The 22,435-nt window shown below is 33.3% G+C and overlaps 1 protein-coding gene across 1 annotated transcript in view; it reads left to right on the forward strand.

The window, feature by feature from the left end:
- The window catches only part of LOC149798366 (uncharacterized), a 211,359-nt gene that overhangs the window by 171,553 nt on the left and 17,371 nt on the right, over positions 1–22,435 (forward strand). Inside the window, exons 23-30 of the mRNA XM_089960868.1 lie at positions 1,575–1,768; positions 3,410–3,471; positions 8,438–8,539; positions 11,737–11,886; positions 16,175–16,243; positions 17,137–17,257; positions 19,361–19,505; positions 21,861–21,995. Of these exons, the coding sequence (XP_089816994.1) occupies positions 1,575–1,768; positions 3,410–3,471; positions 8,438–8,539; positions 11,737–11,886; positions 16,175–16,243; positions 17,137–17,257; positions 19,361–19,505; positions 21,861–21,995 (978 nt within the window). The remainder of the gene's footprint in view (positions 1–1,574; positions 1,769–3,409; positions 3,472–8,437; positions 8,540–11,736; positions 11,887–16,174; positions 16,244–17,136; positions 17,258–19,360; positions 19,506–21,860; positions 21,996–22,435) is intronic.

Here is a 22,435-nt window from a genome sequence, read left to right on the forward strand (position 1 = left end):
ATACTTTGACATCATTTACAGGACTTATGGCCCCTTTGTCCATGCATCAGAATATACTTTCTGCAGCATAAATATGTTAGGATTTGTTGGATTTCATCATAACTAGCATACAACTTCATGAGAATGAAACTTGTATGGGTTTAATTCTCAGTATTCTACATTTTCATGTAGAAGAGTTATGGCCCCTACTTACCCATCCTCCTAACTTTGCTTTCAGCAGCATAACTTTACTAGGAATATAACATTTCAGCCTAGTTTTTATTATTATTATTATTATTATTATTTATATTGATGAGACCTTCAATGAGTTAGCTTGCTAGCATTTCATGTTAACATATAGAAGAGTCGTGGCCCCTGAATGTCCATCATCGCCAAACATTTCCTTTCAAACTGAATTTATGTCTAAGATCCTGCCAAGCAGATTATATAGATCAGGGACCTTTGCGGTGCATCCATCACTACTAGCAGTAGATTCTCAAGCCTGAGACTATTCCTTTGCTTGTTTTCTAATCAGCTTCTAGTTTCAAGTGAAGAAAATAAGTCACAAATTTCATTACTAAATGTCTTGAGAAACTACCATCCAAACTCAGTGGTCTCCAGCATTTTTAACAGTTGCTAAGATGTCATAATGGCAAATGTTTCTTTTGGATCATTGGTTTGGGGATTTGAGGATCAAAAATGGGATATTTAATTTCAGAGATAAGCCTATCCTAGACCTATCTCAAACTGATTTGTGTATGGGTTAATTTTTAATATGCATACCTTTTTTGGAGATGTTTTAATAATAATAATAATGAAAAAATGATAAGTACCAAACAACAAATGAATCAAACTCTTTCTTTGTTAGTCAAATATGATTTGTAATAATAACATGAAAAGATAGAAATAATAGTCCAGAAATAAATCACCGAGGAATTGAGTCTTGCTACTGGTTTTAAGCTTACAGATAGTGTCATAATCTATGGACGGTAAAAAAAACACTAAAGTACATGTCACTAACTGACATTCTAGTTCTGTAGTAATGTAAATCCCCCAAACAGTTAATCATTCTTTCTTTAAAATAAGGTGTTATGGATGTATATAAATCATACATTTGAATTGTTTCTTTATCTGTTTTTAAAAGTCAGCATAACATTGATAATGTCATAGTTAGGGAATGAGAGAACTTCTCAGCTGACTTTGTGTAGCATGTTGAGTGCAACATTTGCTAGTGGAGTTGATATATAATCCCTGGGATGAATGAGATCTTTGTCTCATAATAGATTTTTCTGGATGCTGTATACAATTTAATTGTTTTAGATGAATGCATGTAATACTTCAGCAAGGATTATGAAAAAGTTATTGTGGGCATTTTTACTTTTGAAACTCAGTTGAAAACTGGCCATCATGCACAGACCTTTTATGGGAGACCAACTGTCATATAATCTTCATTTTATTGGCAGAAGGATTTTTATTGTTGTAACGAGGACTAAGCATCCTGGTAGCCTCAGGATTCCAGGCACAGGATCTTTTAGAGTTATAACATATATTTTTACATGTGATAAAACATATATACCATCTCTGCCTTGATACAGTGTATGGACCTCATCTCCATCCTTGGCATGAGGAGGCAGAGGATAATGCCATGGATGCAGCAGACGCTGGTAACAAGAAAGTGACCTTTGTCAACGAGAAGGGGAGAACATATCCAGGCATTGCCCCTTCTAGTTATCAATCCATAGCCTACATTGGCCGACCTATTGCACAAGTAAACCAGATCCCAGATCCTGTAAGTACAACAGTGCATTGGGTGCATTAGCAGATAATATATCTAATTAAAAAAATATGTATTGTGTCACAGGTGTCGAGACAAGTGAATCCTAGTCAATGGTTTATATTTTTCTTACGTGAGGTTTCACTAAATTGAAAATAGATGCATCTTAAGTAACTCAAAGATTGGGATTCCCATGTCTTCATTCCAACTCTCTACATTTGTTATTTATCTCAGTTGTTATATTCTGAAGAGAATTGAAAAAATTGTTCAGTATTCAGTCATATCACTTGTTTGCTTTAGCTTCAAACATGGAAATTGTAGTAAATATTATAAAGTCATCAAAGGATGTCATACCACATTTAGAATGTCATCCAATTGTCATGCAGAGACCTAGAGACAATGATCACAAGACAACAAAAATAAGAAAAAGATTTTAGTTTCTCGAGATCTTTGTGAGATGAGTTAGGAATTGGTATTACTTTTACAGCGATGATGACATCAGAATTGGCATCAAAATTGACTGTATCAATACATTATAGTGCTGTACATTGGGTATACATGTCATATTCTACAGAATCTTGATAAAGTTAAAATGGAGAAAAGTGTATTGCTCATTTCACATAATTCTATCTGACTTAGTACACATATTGTACTACTTAGTACACATTATGTACTACTTAGTGAACATCTTGTACCACTCAGCACACATCTTGTACTACTTAGTATACATCATGTACCACTTAGTGAACAATTGTACCACTTAGCACACATCTTGTACTACTTAGTATACATCATGTACCACTTAGTGAACAATTGTACCACTTAGCACACATCTTGTACTACTTAGTATACATCATGTACCACTTAGTGAACATCTTGTACCACTTAGTGAACATCTTATACCACTTAGTGAACATCTTGTACCACTTAGCACACATCATGTACCACTTAGCACACATCTTGTACCACTTAGCAAACATCTTGTACCACTTAGCACACATCATGTACCACTTAGCACACATCTTGTACCACTTAGCACACATCTTGTACTACTAAGTATACATCATGTGCCACTTAGTGAACATCTTGTACCACTTAGCACACATCATGTACCACTTAGCACACATCTTGTACCATTTAGAACACATCATGTACCACTTAGTACACATCATGTACCACTTAGCACACATCTTGTACCACTTAAAACACATCATGTACCACTTAGCACACATCTTGTACCACTTAGCACACATCTTGTACCACTTAGAAAACATCTTATAGAAGTTTGGTAATTATTATTTATCTGTTGTAGGTTTGAATTAATGAATTAATTCATTTTTTTAAAAATGTATGAATTAAATTTTTAGTTTGTTTCCTCATGATGATGATGGTGGTGGTGGTGATGGTGATGAATGATAATATCAAAAAGTTGTTTTAGCGAGACAAGACACATCTACTACATCTCCAGATTCATTTATATCTTGGACATTTTGCATTCTTATTTCTTGCTGCAATGAATATTTGTTTGTTTTTACACACATTTTGCTGATTGGAACTGACACTTTTTCTTCCTTTTTTCCTTTTTATGGCATTTGGTCTTCATTGATTAATGGATAAACACTGCAGTGCTAACTTTCTTTGACATCTGTGTTTCAGGATGAGGAGGCAGATTTGGTGTCCAAACAGCGAGAGGCTAAGGCAGCAGTGGATATACAAAGGTATTTCTTCTTAGAAAAACTCATTTTGTATGTAAATACAGATAGAGAATCACAAATCACTACTTCAGTTTTCTCCTTTCTTTAGTGAAGCTTCACAAAAACATCTCAGAATGATGTTCTCTTGATGACTGAGGCACAGTGCTTCTTCCTCCATCATTCCTGGCCATTTTATACAACTGTCATAAGGCTAAGTGTATTATGTTGTTGTCCATTGATTCATCCATCTGGTTGTATGTCCACTACCAGTTTGATTTTCGCACAATACTTCAAGTGTACCATCTATGTTGCCATTACATTGTTGATGGCTTGCATTTGGAGTATGGAGCAAGTCTGTTGATTTTGGGATCAAACATCAAAGGTCAAAGTGACTGTAACTAAAAAAAACCCAAAACATTATGTCTTTAGTTCCCCACTATCTACTGTTACCAAATGTTTTAAGTAGCTTGTATTTGTAGAAAGGAAGAAGCCTGTCAGTTTCAGTGTGTAAAGGTCAAAAGTCAAGGTCATTGTGACTGAAAGAATGCAAACGGTGTCCATGCAATAATGTATGGTATGATTGCATTTTAAGTAAGAAAGCAGCCTATTTATTTTCCATATTTGCAGAATAAACTTTTGTTCTTTTATAAATGCCTTGATCAAACATCATGGATGGCTTGCACTTGTGTAATAATAACACCTATAGATCCTGTGGTCTAGAGATCAAAGGTCAGTATTGGTAAATCTATTAAGAGAATTGGTTTCTGCACATTAAGTTTAGCTCAAACTGCATTCCTTGATAAAAGGTCAAGGTCATTCAGACCCTTTAGTCAGTAATTAACCATATTCCAATAATGCCTAAATACAGGACTGTTAAACACAAGGTAGGTGTATAAAGTGACAGTCACAGTATTTTTGTTAAACACTGGAAACAAATTAGATACCAGTTTTAGTTAAAAACTAAGTTTATGGTATGGCCTTCATCCAGAATACATGACTGGTTTTCCTTCAACATTGCTGTTTTTAGCCTCTCAAAAAACACAGGACTAGTTTCAGTCTTGTTCAACTGATTATATCCTGGTTTGCAGAGCTTTCATGTTTGTACGGATGGTGCTGATCTGCTATTAAATTTGCCACCATTTCTAAAATAGAAAATCATATATAGGCAACTTTTCCTAAAAACCTCTAAACATAATGTCACCAGATTGGACAGACAGAAATCACCCAGGCATAAAGTGTTTTCAGATTTATAGAAGTGATTCAAATCCACACTCAAATATGGCTGTCATTGCTATCAATAGAAAAAATCTCGTAACAGCAACCTCACAAAACAGAAACAGAATTTAACCTAATTGGATAGAAAGAGTCCCAGCTAAAAGTACTTTTAAAATTTATGCACATAATGCTGATCCATTATTGAATATAGCTGCCATCAGCAATTCCTACAAAGTTTTTTCTTGGAATTATATTTTCAATTTTTTGTTGTTGAGAAATGATGAAAAAATTACATTAACCATTTATAATTAAGACAATTCACAACAGTATTAGTACCTACTTATTATGGTGTCTATAACTGTCATTCAGATTTGTCCTACATTTGCATTTCTCCCTGCTGAACCTGTTGAATTTTGTCAACTCTCAAAGCCATCAGTTTTATCAGTACATATTCTTTCATTTTTGATGTTATCTTTAGGGAACAACCAATGACTTAACTAGTTAACCATTACTTTGACATGGAGCACACAGTGCTATCATTGTATGTTTGTTAGTTATTGTTACTTGGACATGGAGAACACTGCTATCATTGTATGTTTGTTAGTTATTGTTACTTTGACATGGAGCACACAGTGCTATCATTGTATGTTTGTAAGTTATTGTTACTTTAGCCTCTTATTTATACAGAATTTGAGCGGCAACCATTAGCAGCATTTGAACCTGTCTCTATGGAGTTTGTATGTACAATCCTGATGAAGAGTGCACCAAATCATGTGAACTTGATCCATTTCCAACATCACTGCTGCTTGAGTGCTTAGATCCAGTATTGCCTTCACTAACTGATGTTATTAATACCTCTTTCTCATCTGGGGAATTCCCATCATTTTTCAAAACTGCCATTGAAAAGCCTCTGCTGAAAAAACCAACACTAGACCATAACGATTTAAAGAACTACCGCCCAGTTTCTAATCTCCCATTCATATAAAAAATTTTAGAAAAGGTTGTTCTATCCCAGCTTGTATCTCATCTAAATTCAAACAGTCTTTTTAGCAATGTACAATCTGCATATCGCCCTTATCACAGTACTGAAACTACTTTTCTAAAAGTAGTTAATGACATTCTCTCTGTGTTGGATAGCGGAAAGATCACAGTCCTCACCCTCCTTGATTTGTCTGCAGCATTTGACATAATAGACCATGATATATTACTTCACCATCTCCAGCATGTATTTGGCATTCATGATACAGCCTTACTATGGTTCAAGTCCTACTTGGTCAACATGACACAAATTGTATCTGCAAATGGAATACACTCCAGCCCAGTTGATCTATGTTGTGGTGTGCCACAGGGGTCTGTTCTTGGACCTGTTCTCTTCATTCTGTACACTCATCCGCTCTCAAGTGTCATAGATCATCATCTAGTGTCTCACCAATTGTACGCTGATGACACCCAGATATACAAATCTAGCCACCCAACTGAATTGATGCTACCATCCAAGGTGTAGAGAGGTGCATTTCTGATGTGAAATCATGGATGACATGTAACAAGCTGCAGATGAATGATGATAAAACTGAGGCCATTCTGATCACAACACAAAGACTTTCTCATTCACATCCTTTACCTCAAACAATAAATATCAGCAACACCAACATTAAATTCACACAATCTGTACGAAACCTAGGTTTTACTCTGGACAGTACTCTCGCATTGCACCACATGTCATGAACATATGCAAGGCTGCTGAGACTCATCAGCTCAATTCGCAAATATCTTTCAGTTGATACCACTAAAACACTTGTGTGTTCATTAGTACTTTCAAGACTGGACTATTATAACTCAATTCTGTCTGGTTCATCTCAATATCTGCTCCAGAAACTTCAAAAAGTTCAAAACACAGCTGCTCAGATCATACTTAGAGTACCACAATCAGAGTACACATCCCCACTGCTCTGTACCCTACACTGGCTATCCATTTGATCCAGAATCAAACACAAAATTTGTTCTCTGTGCTACGTTTCACTGTTGAACTCTAGTCCAACATACCTATCCGACCTCACCCATGTGTACACACCAGCAAGATACTTACGCTCCTCATCTGACAATTGTATACTCATTATTCCAAGTATGGAAACAAAGTCATATGGACAGTGTTCTTTTGCATACCAGGGCCCAGCAATGTGGAATGAATTGCCCACTGAACTTAGACACAAAGACACAGTGATCACATTCAAGAGGGCTCTAAAAACTCACTTATTTCGACTGCAAGAACAAACTTAAAGACCTAATAATGTTTCCTACCTTAAATATTCTCAGCATGTATTTTAATGTTTTCTAATTTCATGGTGTTTGTTTTTGTAATCATATCATTATATGTTTTTTATCTTATAGGTGTTGTCTAATGTTGTAAAGCGCTTAGAGCTTCTAAAGATTAGGTGCTATACAAAGTCCTCATTATTATTATTATTATTATTATTTAGCAAAATTCCATTTTCCTATTGTTTCATTAACCTTTTGAATCTTTTGCATGTTAACCTTTTTCTACTGTGTCTAAATGATGGTGTAAATTTTCCTACATTTATGATGTCATTGTGGTAATAGGCATTCAGCATAGCAAACAACTAGCAAACCTCTTAAGTTTATGCTGCTGGTGGAAGGTATAACGCTCTTGTAATTCTTTATTATTGTTTTTATAGACATGCAACTATGAATTCAGCTAATGTTTGTATAGACATGTACATATGAATTTTCCTAATGTTCATATACAGATGCATGTATGAATTTTCTTAATTGTTCATATACACATGCAGGTTTGAATGTTCTGGAGTGTAACTTTTGAACTGTTAAAGAGATTTTAATGAAACTTCCCCTAAACTATATGACTTGACGGTGGGGTTTGTACCATAACCACTCCCTGTGCCTTGAGGTCAAAGTCACAGCAAAAGAAAATGTAATTCCTTATTTTTATCCTTGTTTAGAATATAACTTTTGAATAAATGATGATATCTATTTTATAAAACATTTCCAGTGTATATTTTGAGACTAGGTAGTTTCTCATACGTTAACCATGCTCCTTTTTCTCAATGTCATTGTCACATGGCATTATTATATGACTTATATCCTTGTCCAGATTATAACTTTGAACCATGGAAATAATTTTGACACTTTTGTTAATTATATATGAAGTTTAAATAGTAAGTCACATGCCAAGTCATGTCCCCATCTCATGGTCGAGGTCAGAGCAAGTGAAAATATAAACCTGTGACCTAAATCTATGTACAGGTATAACTTTTAAGCTAATAAAAACGTTTGGCTTGTCTATATTTTGACTTGAGAGTGTCATACCCCATGGCCTTAAGGTCCAGGTCACAGGTCAAAGGTCACAGCAAGGCTAACATAAGGCAGTGAACTGTTTCTTTATCTGGGCTGTCACTTTTTAACATTGACAAATATTTTGATAAAACTTTAACTACATACCTTTTCATATCTTAGTTGAGTCTCTTGCTAAAATGTAAGCGTGATTAGTAGGGAGAAGGTCAGAAGACTGGTTGTATCATGTGACAGTTGTTGTACTTGAAATTTTTCATCAGCTTGACTGAATTATTGTCCATTTTTCTACACAGTGCTGATGTGGAGATGATGGAATCTATGTCCTTTTGACACATTTCTAATACTAGTGCTACTAAAGGTTTTTACTTCAATGATGAGAAATTGCACTTTGTGGACTCCTACCATTGCTAGGCTGTCACATTTTTAAGGTTTTCATATTCCATTTCAGAATATTCCGAGGCTTTGTAGCAAGAAACATATACAGAAAATTGCAAAAAGAAGAGAGAGAAAAGATGGAAGATGCAAGAAAGGCAGCCATAGAAATACAGAGGTTTGATTAGTTTCTATTTAGGAAATGTGGAATTTTGAATTTAATATTGTCTATAATGCTTCTGTGGAAACAATCATAATCAGGTATAATACGTCTATGGAGACTCATTCCCCAATACATAATAATAACTAAACTTTAATAAAAAATTATTTTCCCTTAGACCACAAAATACTGATTCCCATCAAAATAAATGAATTCACCATATACAGACTTTATACTCAAGTTTTCAAATCTTTATCACCAGGTGCTTATTATGTTAATTTAATAATTATAAATTACACAATCAGATAGAAAATAAATTGATGTTTTAAAAAAATATAGATATAAGAAATCTATAAGAAAAAATTTGAAGTCAATAAGACAGTTACAATTTATATTTAAATAAGTTTTTTATTTTATTTTATTTTGTTTGTTTGTTTAGGTTGAAATTTTAAAACAAAGTAAGAATTCAGCTATTCAGCTACCATCTAGTTAATTATTTCCAATTTTTCTTGTCTGATAGCTTAGTCAGTTTGCTGAGTACCAATGTCTGTTTCCACCACTCTGTTCTGTTTTGGTTTGACAAGTTAAGTAAGCTTTCCACCACTCTGTTCCATTTTGGTCTGACAAGTTAAGCTTTCCACCACTCTATTCCATTTTGGTCTGACAAGTTAAGCTTTCCACCACTCTGTTCCATTTTGGTCTGACAAGTTAAGCTTTCCACCACTCTATTCCATTTTTGTCTGACAAGTTAAGCTTTCCACCACTCTGTTCCATTTTTGTCTGACAAGTTAAGCTTTCCACCACTCTGTTCCATTTTTGTCTGACAAGTTAAGCTTTCCACCACTCTGTTCCATTTTTGTCTGACAAGTTAAGCTTTCCACCACTCTGTTCCACTTTTGTCTGACAGGTTAAGCTTTCCACCACTCTGTTCCATTTTTGTCTGACAAGTTAAGCTTTCCACCACTCTGTTCCATTTTTGTCTGACAAGTTAAGCTTTCCACCACTCTATTCCATTTTCATCTGACAAGTTAAGCTTTCCACCATTCTATTCCATTTTGGTCTGACAAGTTAAGCTTTCCACCACTCTATTCCATTTTGGTATGACAAGTTAAGCTTTCACCACTTTATTCCATTTTCATCTGACAACTTAAGCTTTCCACCACTCTATTCCATTTTTGTCTGACAAGTTAAGCTTTCCACCACTCTGTTCCATTTTTGTCTGACAAGTTAAGCTTTCCACCACTCTATTCCATTTTGGTCTGACAACTTAAGCTTTCCACCACTCTGTTCCATTTCTGTCTGACAAGTTAAGCTTTCCACCACTCTGTTCCATTTTTGTCTGACAAGTTAAGCTTTCCACCACTCTGTTCCATTTTTGTCTGACAAGTTAAGCTTTCCACCACTCTGTTCCATTTTTGTCTGACAAGTTAAGCTTTCCACTACTCTATTCCTTTTTGGTCTGACAAGTTAAGCTTTCCACCACTCTATTCCATTTTCGTCTGACAAGTTAAGCTTTCCACCATTCTATTCCATTTTGGTCTGACAAGTTAAGCTTTCCACCACTCTATTCCATTTTGGTCTGACAAGTTAAGCTTTCACCACTCTATTCCATTTTCATCTGACAACTTAAGCTTTCCACTACTCTATTCCATTTTGGTCTGACAAGTTAAGCTTTCCACCACTCTGTTCCATTTTGGTCTGACAAGTTAAGCTTTCCACCATTCTATTCCATTTTGGTCTGACAAGTTAAGCTTTCCACCACTCTTCCATTTTGGTCTGACAACTTAAGCTTTCCACCACTCTATTCCATTTTGGTCTGACAAGTTAAGCTTTCCACCACTCTATTCCATTTTGGTCGGACAAGTTAAGTAAGCTTTCCAATTGTTTTTCTTTTTGTTTTCCATTCTTCAGTAAGTAACAGATTCCATGCTTAAATACTGTCAAACCAGTCTTAAACAGCCACCATTGGGAAATTGCTAACTGGACTATTAACACAACTAACATTTGAATGGAGATTCAACTGAAAAAACTTCCTTTCTTTTAAAATAAGATAATTCATCAAACACCATTATTATTATTATTATTATTTATCATTATTTTCATTATTGTTTCTATTACTTTAACAGTTTATATTCTAAAATAAATCTTCAATCTAAAATTGTTAAAAAGTTTCAGAGGTTTTAAAATGTTTATATGGAGGAAATTTATGACATAATTTTGTTCAGTGAATTCACCATATAAATGTTAGTTCATATCCAGAAATTCTGCTATGAAAGGGCATCATTAGATTATTTCTACAAGTTTTCCCCCTCTATCAATTTATAATGTAAGGTAGCTATGGTAATGTAGTTGTTTGAGCATCAGAGATTTAATCCATGGAGTCATAGGTTGGGTACACTCTGTAGCCAGCTTTGGTCATCTGCATCATTTTGTCCATGTTAAAGGCCATTTGGTCACATTTTGTTGATATTATTAGCTAATAATGTGTCCCGTATGTTCTTAAAAATCAACCAACATAACTGTTTTTCATGTAATATGGTTTTTCTTATATATACAGCAAGGAGACAGCCAGCTTGTTTATGTTTACGAGGACTGTGTATAATGGAATGTTGTAAATTATCTGAACATGAATCATTGGGATGAGCTTTACTCAGTATTTCCTTAAATTGCTATGCTTTTCTCATGAATCCATGTAAAAAGGGCAGGAACAAAGCATGCAGATAAAAGGACCTTTAGTGTACAGGTATCCACCCACTTACATGATTTCCACCTATGTGAAACTTGTGTTGACATGATTTCATATTAATTTGTTTTTAATTTAATTTATTTAGTGAAAACTAAAAACTGATGAAATGATATGTCTAAAACAAAAAATTAGGATTTCTAAAATGAATGTTATTAAAAGTAATTGAATTATGTATTTTTTTGAATGAAAACTTTAAGCAATTCAACCAAAAATTTTGAGTTATGCGAGTTTGAGTTACACAGCCACTATCTGGAATGCAACTATCGTGTAATTTGTGGGTTAACTGTACATGGCTTTGTCTTCTTGAATGCTAAACTGAAGGTGAAATGACAATCAATGGTTTTGGATTTTAGTCTGAGTTGCCTAAATATGTTATATTGGTATGATAATCAAGTTTCTCATTTTTTTAAAGTTTCTATAATTTAGAAATGTTTAATTTAACAAACGTTTTTGTTTTTACTTCTTGTAGAAGGTACAGAGGGCATCTAATAAGGAAGGCAAAGATCAGCAAGAGGCCTCCATTGAACCCTGACATGCTCGAGTGGGCAAAGAGCTACAAAGATATTCATACAGAAAATGCCAAGAAAAGAGAGGAAAAGATGGAGAATTTAGCTCAAGAGTATGTCTACTATAGATTCAGTATTCTTTCAGAGTTGGTCCCTTGTGAACAATAGATTTTATTGGTAGAAGTGATTACTATTGCTATTCTAGTCGTTCTCAGTTCCAACAATTCAGATTGTTCTTAGTTTTATATTTTTGTCTGCTTTATGTTGTACCTATATGAACATCAAATAATGCCAAAAAAATCAGAGATTTGAAAATACATCACTTCTTTGTATCAGAACAAAATTTTTGTTAGTATAAAAATTAGTATTAAATCAATGTTTTCTTTGAAAAAAATATCTTCACTGTAAGTATTTATACCATGGTAATATTAAAGGCCAACCTTGTAAATGTGTGTGTATGTGTCGAGGATAATCATTGGACATTTTTGGATTTCTTTGAAAAAGTTTGCCCAAATTTTTAAAGATGAGATTTGGCTTGTCATCAGGCATGGACTTATTGTCTGAGAAATTTGGTACAGATTTTCTGGCACTACTTATGAATCTGGATATTGTGCACAGTCATAATAAGATGAGTAATCCACAGTAAACCACAGTAATCCACAGTGATCCACATTAATCCACAGTGATCCACAGTAATCCATAGTGATCAGCACTAATCCACAGTGATCCACAGTAATCCACAGTCATCAGATTATTGAAAATGAGACAATAGTAGTCTTATCTATACTGAGATAAATAAGTCAATTTAAATTTAGATTGACATTAAAACCTTTTATATTTGTTGTGAATTCCCTCTTGAATATGAATACTTTGAAAAAGAAAATGTGAACCCCCAAACAGCATTTGTATGAAATTATAAACAAAATAAGTTTGTGCATTTTACACCACAACTCTTCATAAGGTCAGAATTTTTAAATAATTTTGTGATAATCCAATTTCTTTTCCTTCCACAGGTTGCCACAGTTGCAATTACCAAAATAAGCTGGTTTTAATAAATTTTGATAATAACTGGAGTTGACCTAACATATTTTGAAATGACATCTGCTTGTTGAAAATATGCTTAATATTTGCTGATACAACTATGGTACAATTTAATAAATTCTTTTATGAAAACTCACTCATGTAATAATTGACTTTTACTAAAAATGTATCATTCAGTTATTAATACTCGAAAAAAAAAATTTTGCATGACTATGTAAGGAACCCTAAGAGGAAAAAAAGAAGAAAAGTAATGACTTATAAGAACAAATATTTTAAAGTGCTGTGCTGTATGTTTAACATCTTTGAACCTCCTGGCTGGGAGAACCTTCTCCCAGTATAAGTTGTCTCCCATCACTCCCAACAGTTTATGAAAACTCATTCCATATTTTAAAAAGCAAATTAGAAAATTGCTGAGTCTGGCAGTATACACAGGTCATGTCCATGCTAATACAGTATATAAATGCACTCATATAGTGTATAGTCACAGGGAATTTAAGAACTATTGAGAGTCAGCATATTTGTTGATACAGTGTCTGACTTTGTTACATTGTACTGTATATGCATAAACTAACTACCATATGTACTTGCTGTTAAGTTGTATCTAATGGCCAACAGCGTAAACCCAGTCTCCCACTACATGATTCACCAGTATATCAGGGTCTCTTTTGTTTGTTGAACTGATTAATCTTAACAAATTGCATAGAGCCAGATCTGCTGGTACATTATGTGATGGCAGATTTGAGTCTGGGTAGCTTGAAGTTGGACTCAATTTATAAAGTATAAATGGCAATTTGATCAAAGTCTTAAATATAACATTTCTCTAGTCATCATTTTTTTCTTCTAATCTTGTCTAATTTTGTAACAAGTTGAATGCCTTTGGATTTATTATTATGTTGCCTAATTTTTTATTAACATTTCACATACTTTTAATGAACAAAGATGTCTCTATAAAAATATGCAGACATCACCCATTTAATGTATTAAATAATTTTCCTCTGGATAACTCTTATATGGAACCAATGATAGTAAATATCCTAACTTTTGCATAATCAAGACTGTAATTCAGGTGTGAAATTTTGTAATTATCCTATCTTTTGCAATATCATAACTACAATTTAAGTTTGATACATAGTAATTATCATATCTTTTGCATAATCAAGATTAAATCAGGTGTGAAATTTTGTAATTATCCTAACTTTTGCATCATCATGACTACAATTTAAGTTTGACACAGAAATTATCCTATCTTTTGCATAATTAAGACTGTAATTCAGGAGTGACATATAGTAATTATCCTATCTTTCGCATTATCAAGACAATAATTCAAGTGTGACTTACACTGAGACACTAGTTGAATCTGGCTCACATGCTTTTGGATAAATTTGGATTGAAATATGATGTAGCTTGGTCATTCCAGATCTCACACTATACTGGCAGATCCAAAAGATATTTATTTGATAATTCCAGATCTCATTCTTTTATGATAATCCTTGATATCATGCATTTCTGGAAAATCAAGATCTAAATTTTTTCTTTTAATTGAAATCTGTGTTCCTGGATTATTTTTGGAGGGAGAAGGGGGTCAGATAGCTTTTTGGGTTGTCCATGTGTTTATATGTCTCTTTGGATAGTTTTTGGTCAGAGTTGATATGCATCGCTTATGTCTCAGTAATCCCTTTTACAATTCGCTTTAAATTTGATATATACTGTTATCAGTATTTTTTTCTTTCATTACTTTTCTCTGACCCTGGGCAGGACTTTGAGGTCAAGGATTATAATGGCAACACAATTGTTTAATTATTTTTCTAGCTAATAATGTTCAGTGACCTCCTACCCAAATCACTTTATATTTAGATCTGTATCATCGCCTTTTTCCCTTTACTTCTCTTAGTACCACTTTGGTCCCAGGGTGGATCAATATGGTCAAGATATAAATTGGGAACACATCGTGGTTAAAGTTTTATCGTCACTTACAATTCTATGTCTATTACCAATTCCCATCGTGTTTGAAATGTAAAATCATCATGTGCACCCCTTCTCTCAGTACCACACCTGCCCCTGGGTTCCACCACCCTGTGGATCATTCTGCCAATAATTATATTGGGGACACATTAAAACATTTTTTCACACACTTGTAACTCAGTAATCTCTTGCCCATTTACTTTGTACTTGGTATATAATATATATCATCACAAACGTCCCTTTTATACACAGCACTTCGTGCCCTGAGTTCTGTCCTTTTGGGTGAGGCCATGGGATCAAGAATTATGATGAAGACACAATTTGGTTTTAAGTGTTTCCTTAATAAAAAGTTTTCATCACCTATTTTTCTAGACCATTCTTGGTTGATTCCTTTGGATTAATTACTTCTATTTCAATGGTTCCTTATCCAGTTCACACTGTATGTGAATATATATCTTTTGTTCCCATACACCCAGTAGCATTTATGCCCTTTGGTCAAAGTCTCTGGTTGTGTGTCCATGCGGTCATGAGGTTATGTCCTTTTATTTATCAACAGCTAATCTTGGGGCATATAAGTTATTTCTTAAAACACGTTTCTTGTTTGAGTTTGAAAGTTTTAGGCTAGAAGTTAAAAACATATATTCTCAAAAAGTTAGAATATCTATGAGCATCATCACTTTGGCTTTTGGAGTTCTTTGCACACAGGGTTTCAAGAACACGTGGTCCGACACTTTTGTGATATTTCAAGTTGCGATGAGTGGCTTGACAGCAGAAATGTAGAGGAGCTCGCAGTTAATGGTTTGGAAGGATTACAATCCAGCCATGGCATACTATCCATTCACTTGTGCCAGATATATTTTGTATTACTAAAAATGTTATCAAACTCCATTGTCTTACTAAAATGTTGTATACAAAGTATTAATTTACCAGCCATTTAGGAGTTTTAATTGTCAAGGGAGGCAACCAATATTATGCTAAATTATTTGACTTTATAGTAGTTATCTCCTGTGGATAGTGTGCCGTTTGTACCAATACTTGAAACAATAGTAGAAAATGCTTTGTAAAGGAAATTAGCACAGTTATTCCCCAAATAATGTTAATCAGATGTTATATTTTTATTCAGTAGTGACCTATAAAGAAAAGAAAAGACTCTTTAGAACAGTGTGATAGTCAAAAGGACCATGAATCTCTGTAGTTACATTCTTCCATCAGACCTGATGTAAATTAGTATCACTTCAACCCTCTAAGGCATCAGTGTTTCCACTATTTGTTTTCAATGTGCTTTATTCTCACAGTATTTACATGCTCCTCATCCAATACCGTATTGCTGTCGCTTTCTTTGTTTAACGATTTGATGTTTGATTAATAACTAATTTATTTCCATGACCATCAATATAGAATGGCAACGAATCACCAGATGGCATCAGTTAAGCTCTCTGTCATTGGGCCACATGTAGAAATTTATGAGTAAGTATGACTATTCACTGATAACTTAAGTCATAAATGCAAGAACAGCAGCTGCATCATTTACAATAATTGTTGTTTTTATCATTGTTAATGTAGTGTTTAATGCTGTAGCAATGTTAATAATAATAATAATAATAATAATAATAATAATAGCTCCCTTTTATCTGGCTATGATGACTGGAATTAATTTATGTTGATAATGACCCAGTTAAAACTGGTCAGATATATATATCTATATATATATATATCTATATATCTATATATATATATATATATATATATATATATATATATATATATATATATATATATATATATATATATATATATAATAACTCATTCAGTTTTATATGTTTACTCTTTAGGTTTTCATCACAATATTCATCTATGTATAGTATGTTACCTTCCAGTCATTAAATTTTGTAATGAAAAAAATACAGCATACAGTGTTGTATATAATTTTCAGGCCCTCTAATTTTCGTGCATATATCCATTTTAATTATAATTATTGTTTAATTTTTCATCCAGAGGATATTCTGTGGAAACTTAATAGTGAGACAGAAATCATAATTAATCATTTTTATCTTTAGTTATTTATACCAAAAAAAGATATTTGAAGGTGTATGAAAAATTAGCAACAATTGGGTTTTACTGACCTCGAAATGTCACTCTTGGTCCATAGACTGCTTTGCTGACAATTATGTTGTTTTTGTTGGTTCACATTCAGATGTTCATGAATTTAAATTTTCTTGCTTCATTTGTAAAAGCTGTATGATGTTAAACTTTACTTGTTTCCAAGCATTTAAAGTTGAGGTGCCGAAATATCTTCACACATGTGATAATAATTGCACCTACACTTTTATTCCTAAATTGATTGTATCCTCATTTTGCAGCATATATCATCCAAAACAAATTGGCCCAACAAAGCGAGAAATGTACCATGCTGCTGTTACCATTCAGAAGCATGTCAGGGGCTTCCTGATCAGGAATAGATTTGAAAAATTGAAGAGAAAAGTGTGTAGTACTGTGAACTATATCTTAATGCCAGAGAATTGTTTTATAATCATGCAAATATGATAAATTTAAAATTAATAATTAAATAATATTTTATTTCACTTTCTATTAAAAAGAAGATAATGATGCATATTTAGATTTCTTACTAAATGTTTTACTGTCATGGAACTTTTATAAATTACAGTATCTTTCTATAGATGCACTAATCATCAAGACCTTTTTCTTATAACCGCAAATCAGGTTTTGAAAGAAAATATTTTATTGTATGGTATTGCTTGTTAAGAAATAATTTCACTTTATGCATTATATAACGACTTTATTTTTTTCCTTACATTCTGGCATGAATATTCAATAACACTTACAAATGTTTAAATTTTGCCAGTCTTCAAAAAAAATCATTTTTATTCCATTATCATAAGTGTAGAGAGGTAAAAAGTGTTACCCATGTTCACCCACCTTGTAGCTTTACATCCTGTTCCATTATATCTGTAACAAATTCCATTTTCTCTCTGTTACGTTTTGAGAATGTAATGAATTAAAATCAAATATGGGTATGAAAATTTAAATTAAAAAGATATAGTTTAAGATATCGGCCCCTGTCTGACCTAGAACTTTGTTCTTCAGTTTAGTTCACACTAATTTACTTTTCAGGGTCTTAATCGATTTAAATGAAATTTTAGTTTAAGGTTTTACATTAGGAAGACATAGGTCAGCTTTGATTTTTCATGATTTTTCAATAAATGTTTATGGTATTATTGCCCCTGTTTAACTTAGGTCTTTTGCCTGCCCTTCAGTTTCATTTCTACTCTAACTTTTGATGGAATTCATAGATTGTAATCAAATTAGGTATAACATTAAGACAACCCAGGCCAAGTTTGACTTTTACCATTTTGTGGCAAGCTTGCACAGAATTCTGACCCTTTTTTTGACTTGGAACTTTACTTTTCCACTCAGTAACATTTGAAACCTCTTGGATTGCATCCAAATTTCATATGAATTTTTATAGTAAGATTTCCTTTTACAGTTTTGTGGCAATGTAATATATGGAGTTATGGCTCATGTTTGACAAGGAACAGACATACCTGTGACATATAGACATATTTCATGTTCAAAATTATTTTGTACATTTTATCATATATTGTTTACATGTACGTAAAAAGTTTATTGCTGAAAAGAACTTTATCATAAGTTCTACTGCATGTTGAGCATGTCAGTAAGTTTCATTGATAATGACTACCACAAATAATGAAACCTGTGTATAATGACCATGTAAGGGATGATCTGGAAGCACTGTTTACTATTCACCTGCTAACAGAGAGACAATATAGTGCTATGACATAACTTTCCATCTCTATTTACATCTATTTTTTCCCTATTTTGTTTCTAAACAATAACTTAAGCTCTCCAGCATCTACTATTACCAGATTTTGTAAATAACTTGCATCTGTCATAAGGAAGAAACCTATAGATTTTTGGTCAAAAGGTCAAAAGTCAAGGTTGCTGACACTGAACAAAGAAAAATGGTTTCCATGCAATAACATGACAGTTTTTAAGTCAGAAGTTCAAAGGGCAAGGTCACATTAAAAAATGCAATATATTTCTGCACACAAACTTCAATTCTTGACCATGTACCTTCACCAAAGTTTGTGGCTGGATTACACTTGGGGTAAGAAGGTTAGTAGTAAAATATCAAGGTCACTGACTGAAGGAAGGAAAATGGCATTTGCATAATTTTAGTTTTAGAACATGTCTATTGACAAAACTGTTATGTTGAGATTGTACTAAAGGTATGGAAGAGGCCTGCTGTTTTGGGAGTCAAAATATCAAAGATTAGGATCATTGTAACTGAAAGAAAATAGAATTTTGCACAAAATCTTTTGTCCTAAAATAAGTGTCATGATCAAACTTTGTCACAGGCTTGCACTTAAGGTAATAAAAAGCATGCATATGTATTGGGATCATAAGATCGAAGATCGCAAGTAATACACAGTAATAAGGGTCATAAGCCTTAAAAACGTATCAAAATTATGAAATTTCTAAGAATAGGAATAGCGTTTTACCTTATTTATGAACTTGCTCTGATTGAGTTGTCTCTTCTTGTAGGCTATATGGAGTGGATCTACATGGGCTAAAGTGACAACTGAATACAAACAGATGTTGATCCGAGTTCAGAGATGGCATGGAGTGGAGAGACCCAAGACACCGTTCACACTGAATGAAATGGCAGAATTTATGGATCTCAGGAGAAGTATGTACATGTATGACCAATATGTCTTGTGTAAATGCATTCTGAATGTCTGGGGAATATGAATGGCATCAGAGTCATTCATTCAGGTGTCATTTTTCATTTTATTGAAGGAATGACTGTAATTCTGTCATGAAAATATCTGCTTGATGATAAATCCATCTCACACATTTTGTAAAATTTTGGCAACTTTTTGTTTGAGTAAGCTTTATGCAATGACAAGTCAATATTCTATTATTAAAAAAATGTATTTGGCAAACTCCCTTGGTTTATCTTTGGAGAACACTTTAATTTTATGTTGTAATAAATATTTTATATCAGGTCTACTAACTATTTGAAAAACTGATATTTATTGCTGGGGCTATATAAATACACCTTTTTAAAAAGAAAACTATACAGCTAAGCTTCCTTTTTGCATGAAAGAAAGTCTTGAAATATTTTATAAAGGTAAAAAGAAAAAGAGAGTAAGAAATGAAATACATAGAGTCCATAATCTGCATTAGTTTAGGAAAGGGAATTTTCACCTAAGGGTCAGAATTTGTAGAAACAAAGGTTTTCCAATTTCCTGCCTACAAATTTTGATCCCCATGGTATGAATTCTCTGTCACCAACACTTGTATATCATGAATTGTTTTTCAATAATTTCTCACTTGCTGTTTCCTTGGTATGGAAAAATGCACTTGCTGAACAACAAAAACCAGTTGTGTATTGTAGTAATTCTGGTGATCTTGTATGTCGTTGATGATAGTGTTTATGAACTTTCATCAGTTACCATACAGATTAGAAAACTCAGACTAGTACACATGATTTTTTTACAAAGTTGTATCAGCCAGTGTGGGTGTGTGAGAAAGCTTGCCAGTAGCTTCTCATGGGTTAATGGTTCTTTCCGGGGTTTTCCCGGGTTCTTCCTCCGCCATTATTACTGGTTGCCATGTATAGTCTATCATGTGCTGAAAAATGGTGTTAAACCCCACAAAAACAACAACAAAGTTTGCCTGATTTTGATGCATAGGACTAGTTCTCACACTTTGATGGTATCAGTGCTGTCCTTCATCTATTGGTCATGAGGAAAATGACAGTGAATAATGTACCTGATATGAAATTTAGTTTTAGTACTAGTGAAAAATACCGCAAAGTCTTTTTATGGTTAAGAACAGAAATATTGCATAGTATGTGGTCTTGATTGCATAGTGTTTTTAATGGATTGAATCAGCAATAAATGACTTGGACTGTTAATTTGCCTTTTTAACTTTAAAATCTTATACACTTGTGACTGTAACACTTTTTGATTGGTAAAAATATTGTCCAGTAGTAATTAGGCCCACTATTTAATGCGATGTCATGCTTCTTGTTGTATTAAGTATCACAAAGTTCCTTTTCCATGCACCTACCATTGGATGTTATCTGTCCATCCATCCATTTTTGTTGTCTTTCCATCCATCTGTTTGTTATCAATTTAATTTCGACAAAGTAATTAGAGTTCTTTGCTATCTACAGTTACCAAACTTTGTGGATGACTTGTACTTGGCAAGGAAGAACCCTGTCAGTTTCAGGATAAAAAGAAATAAAAAATAAAGGTCACTGTCACTCAGAGAGAAAAATATTATCTCTTCACAATGACATTAGTTCTATTTTACATTCCTAGACCAAATTTTGTGAATGGTGTGCACTTGGGGTAAGGCAGACATCTTATGATTTTGATGTTGAAAGGTCAGAGGTCAAGGCCACTGTGACTGAAAAAAGAAACATTATTTCCAAACAATAGCATTAGTTCTACATCAAAGACCAGGCCAAAACTTTGTAGATTGCTTACACATGGGGTAAGAAAGAAGTCTGTTGATTTTATGGGAGTGTAAAGATCAGGGTCTATGTGACTTAAAGAAGAAAGCTGATTTCTGAACACCAATTTATTAAACATGATCAGGTATGTAATCCTTGTTAGACTAATTCATATGTCCAATTTTTATAGTGCAACCTTGAGGGAGATTTATTTCGTTTCATTTCTGGGAGATCTTCCAAAACTTTTTGGTTGTCATCAAGAAGATTTCCAGTTATTTTTCACTTATTAGGTTTAATTTATTTTGGTATGAAGCAGGAATTTCCCTGATAATCAAGAAGGTGTCACATTTGCAGTTTCTTGAAACAAATTTCATATATGCATTGGAATGGACATCTCTGCAACAAATATGTTTTCATAGCTTTGCTGAAACATCACCAGTAAAACTGTAAAACCAGTAAAACTGAATTTCAAATAGTAAACCACCATTAATATCATCAACCCCTCAAATACAATACTGTTATCTTCAAACCATATTTGTTGAATAATTTACATGAGTATGTTCACCTCTTATTTCCTAGGATATGAGAGTGTATTTGAAAAACGTGCTTTTTCAAGTGAGCTGGAATTTGGAGATGTAGAACAGTTCTTTCATGAATGTGACCTGTACCCATCCAAGGCAGAAATAGATGAGGCAATTGATGTTGTCTTCAGAGGTATGGATTCATTACTAGTAGACTGTAAGATCCTGAATAACAGAGACTATAAAATCCTGAATAATAGAGACACTGTAAGATCCTTAATTACAGAGACACTCTAAAATCCTGAATAACAGAGACACTCTAAAATCCTGAATAACAGAGACTATAAAATCCTGAATAACAGAGACACTAAAATCCTGAATAAGAGACACTATACAATCCTTAATAACATGGACACTGTAAAATCCTGAATAACACAGACACTGTAAGATCCTGAATAACAGAGACACTGTATGATCCTGAATAACAGAGACACTATACAATTCTGAATAACAGAGACACTGTAAAATCCTGAATAGCTGAGACATATATGAATAATGCAAAATCTGTTCATATTTTTTAAGGAACAAACAATATGCTTTGCATAAGTACAGTACACTGTAGAGTATGTATCA

The sequence above is a fragment of the Sinohyriopsis cumingii genome, chromosome 6 (assembly GCF_028554795.1).
Source record: "Sinohyriopsis cumingii isolate HCF-2022 chromosome 6, ASM2855479v2, whole genome shotgun sequence".
In the NCBI taxonomy this organism is placed as follows: domain Eukaryota; kingdom Metazoa; phylum Mollusca; class Bivalvia; order Unionida; family Unionidae; genus Sinohyriopsis; species Sinohyriopsis cumingii.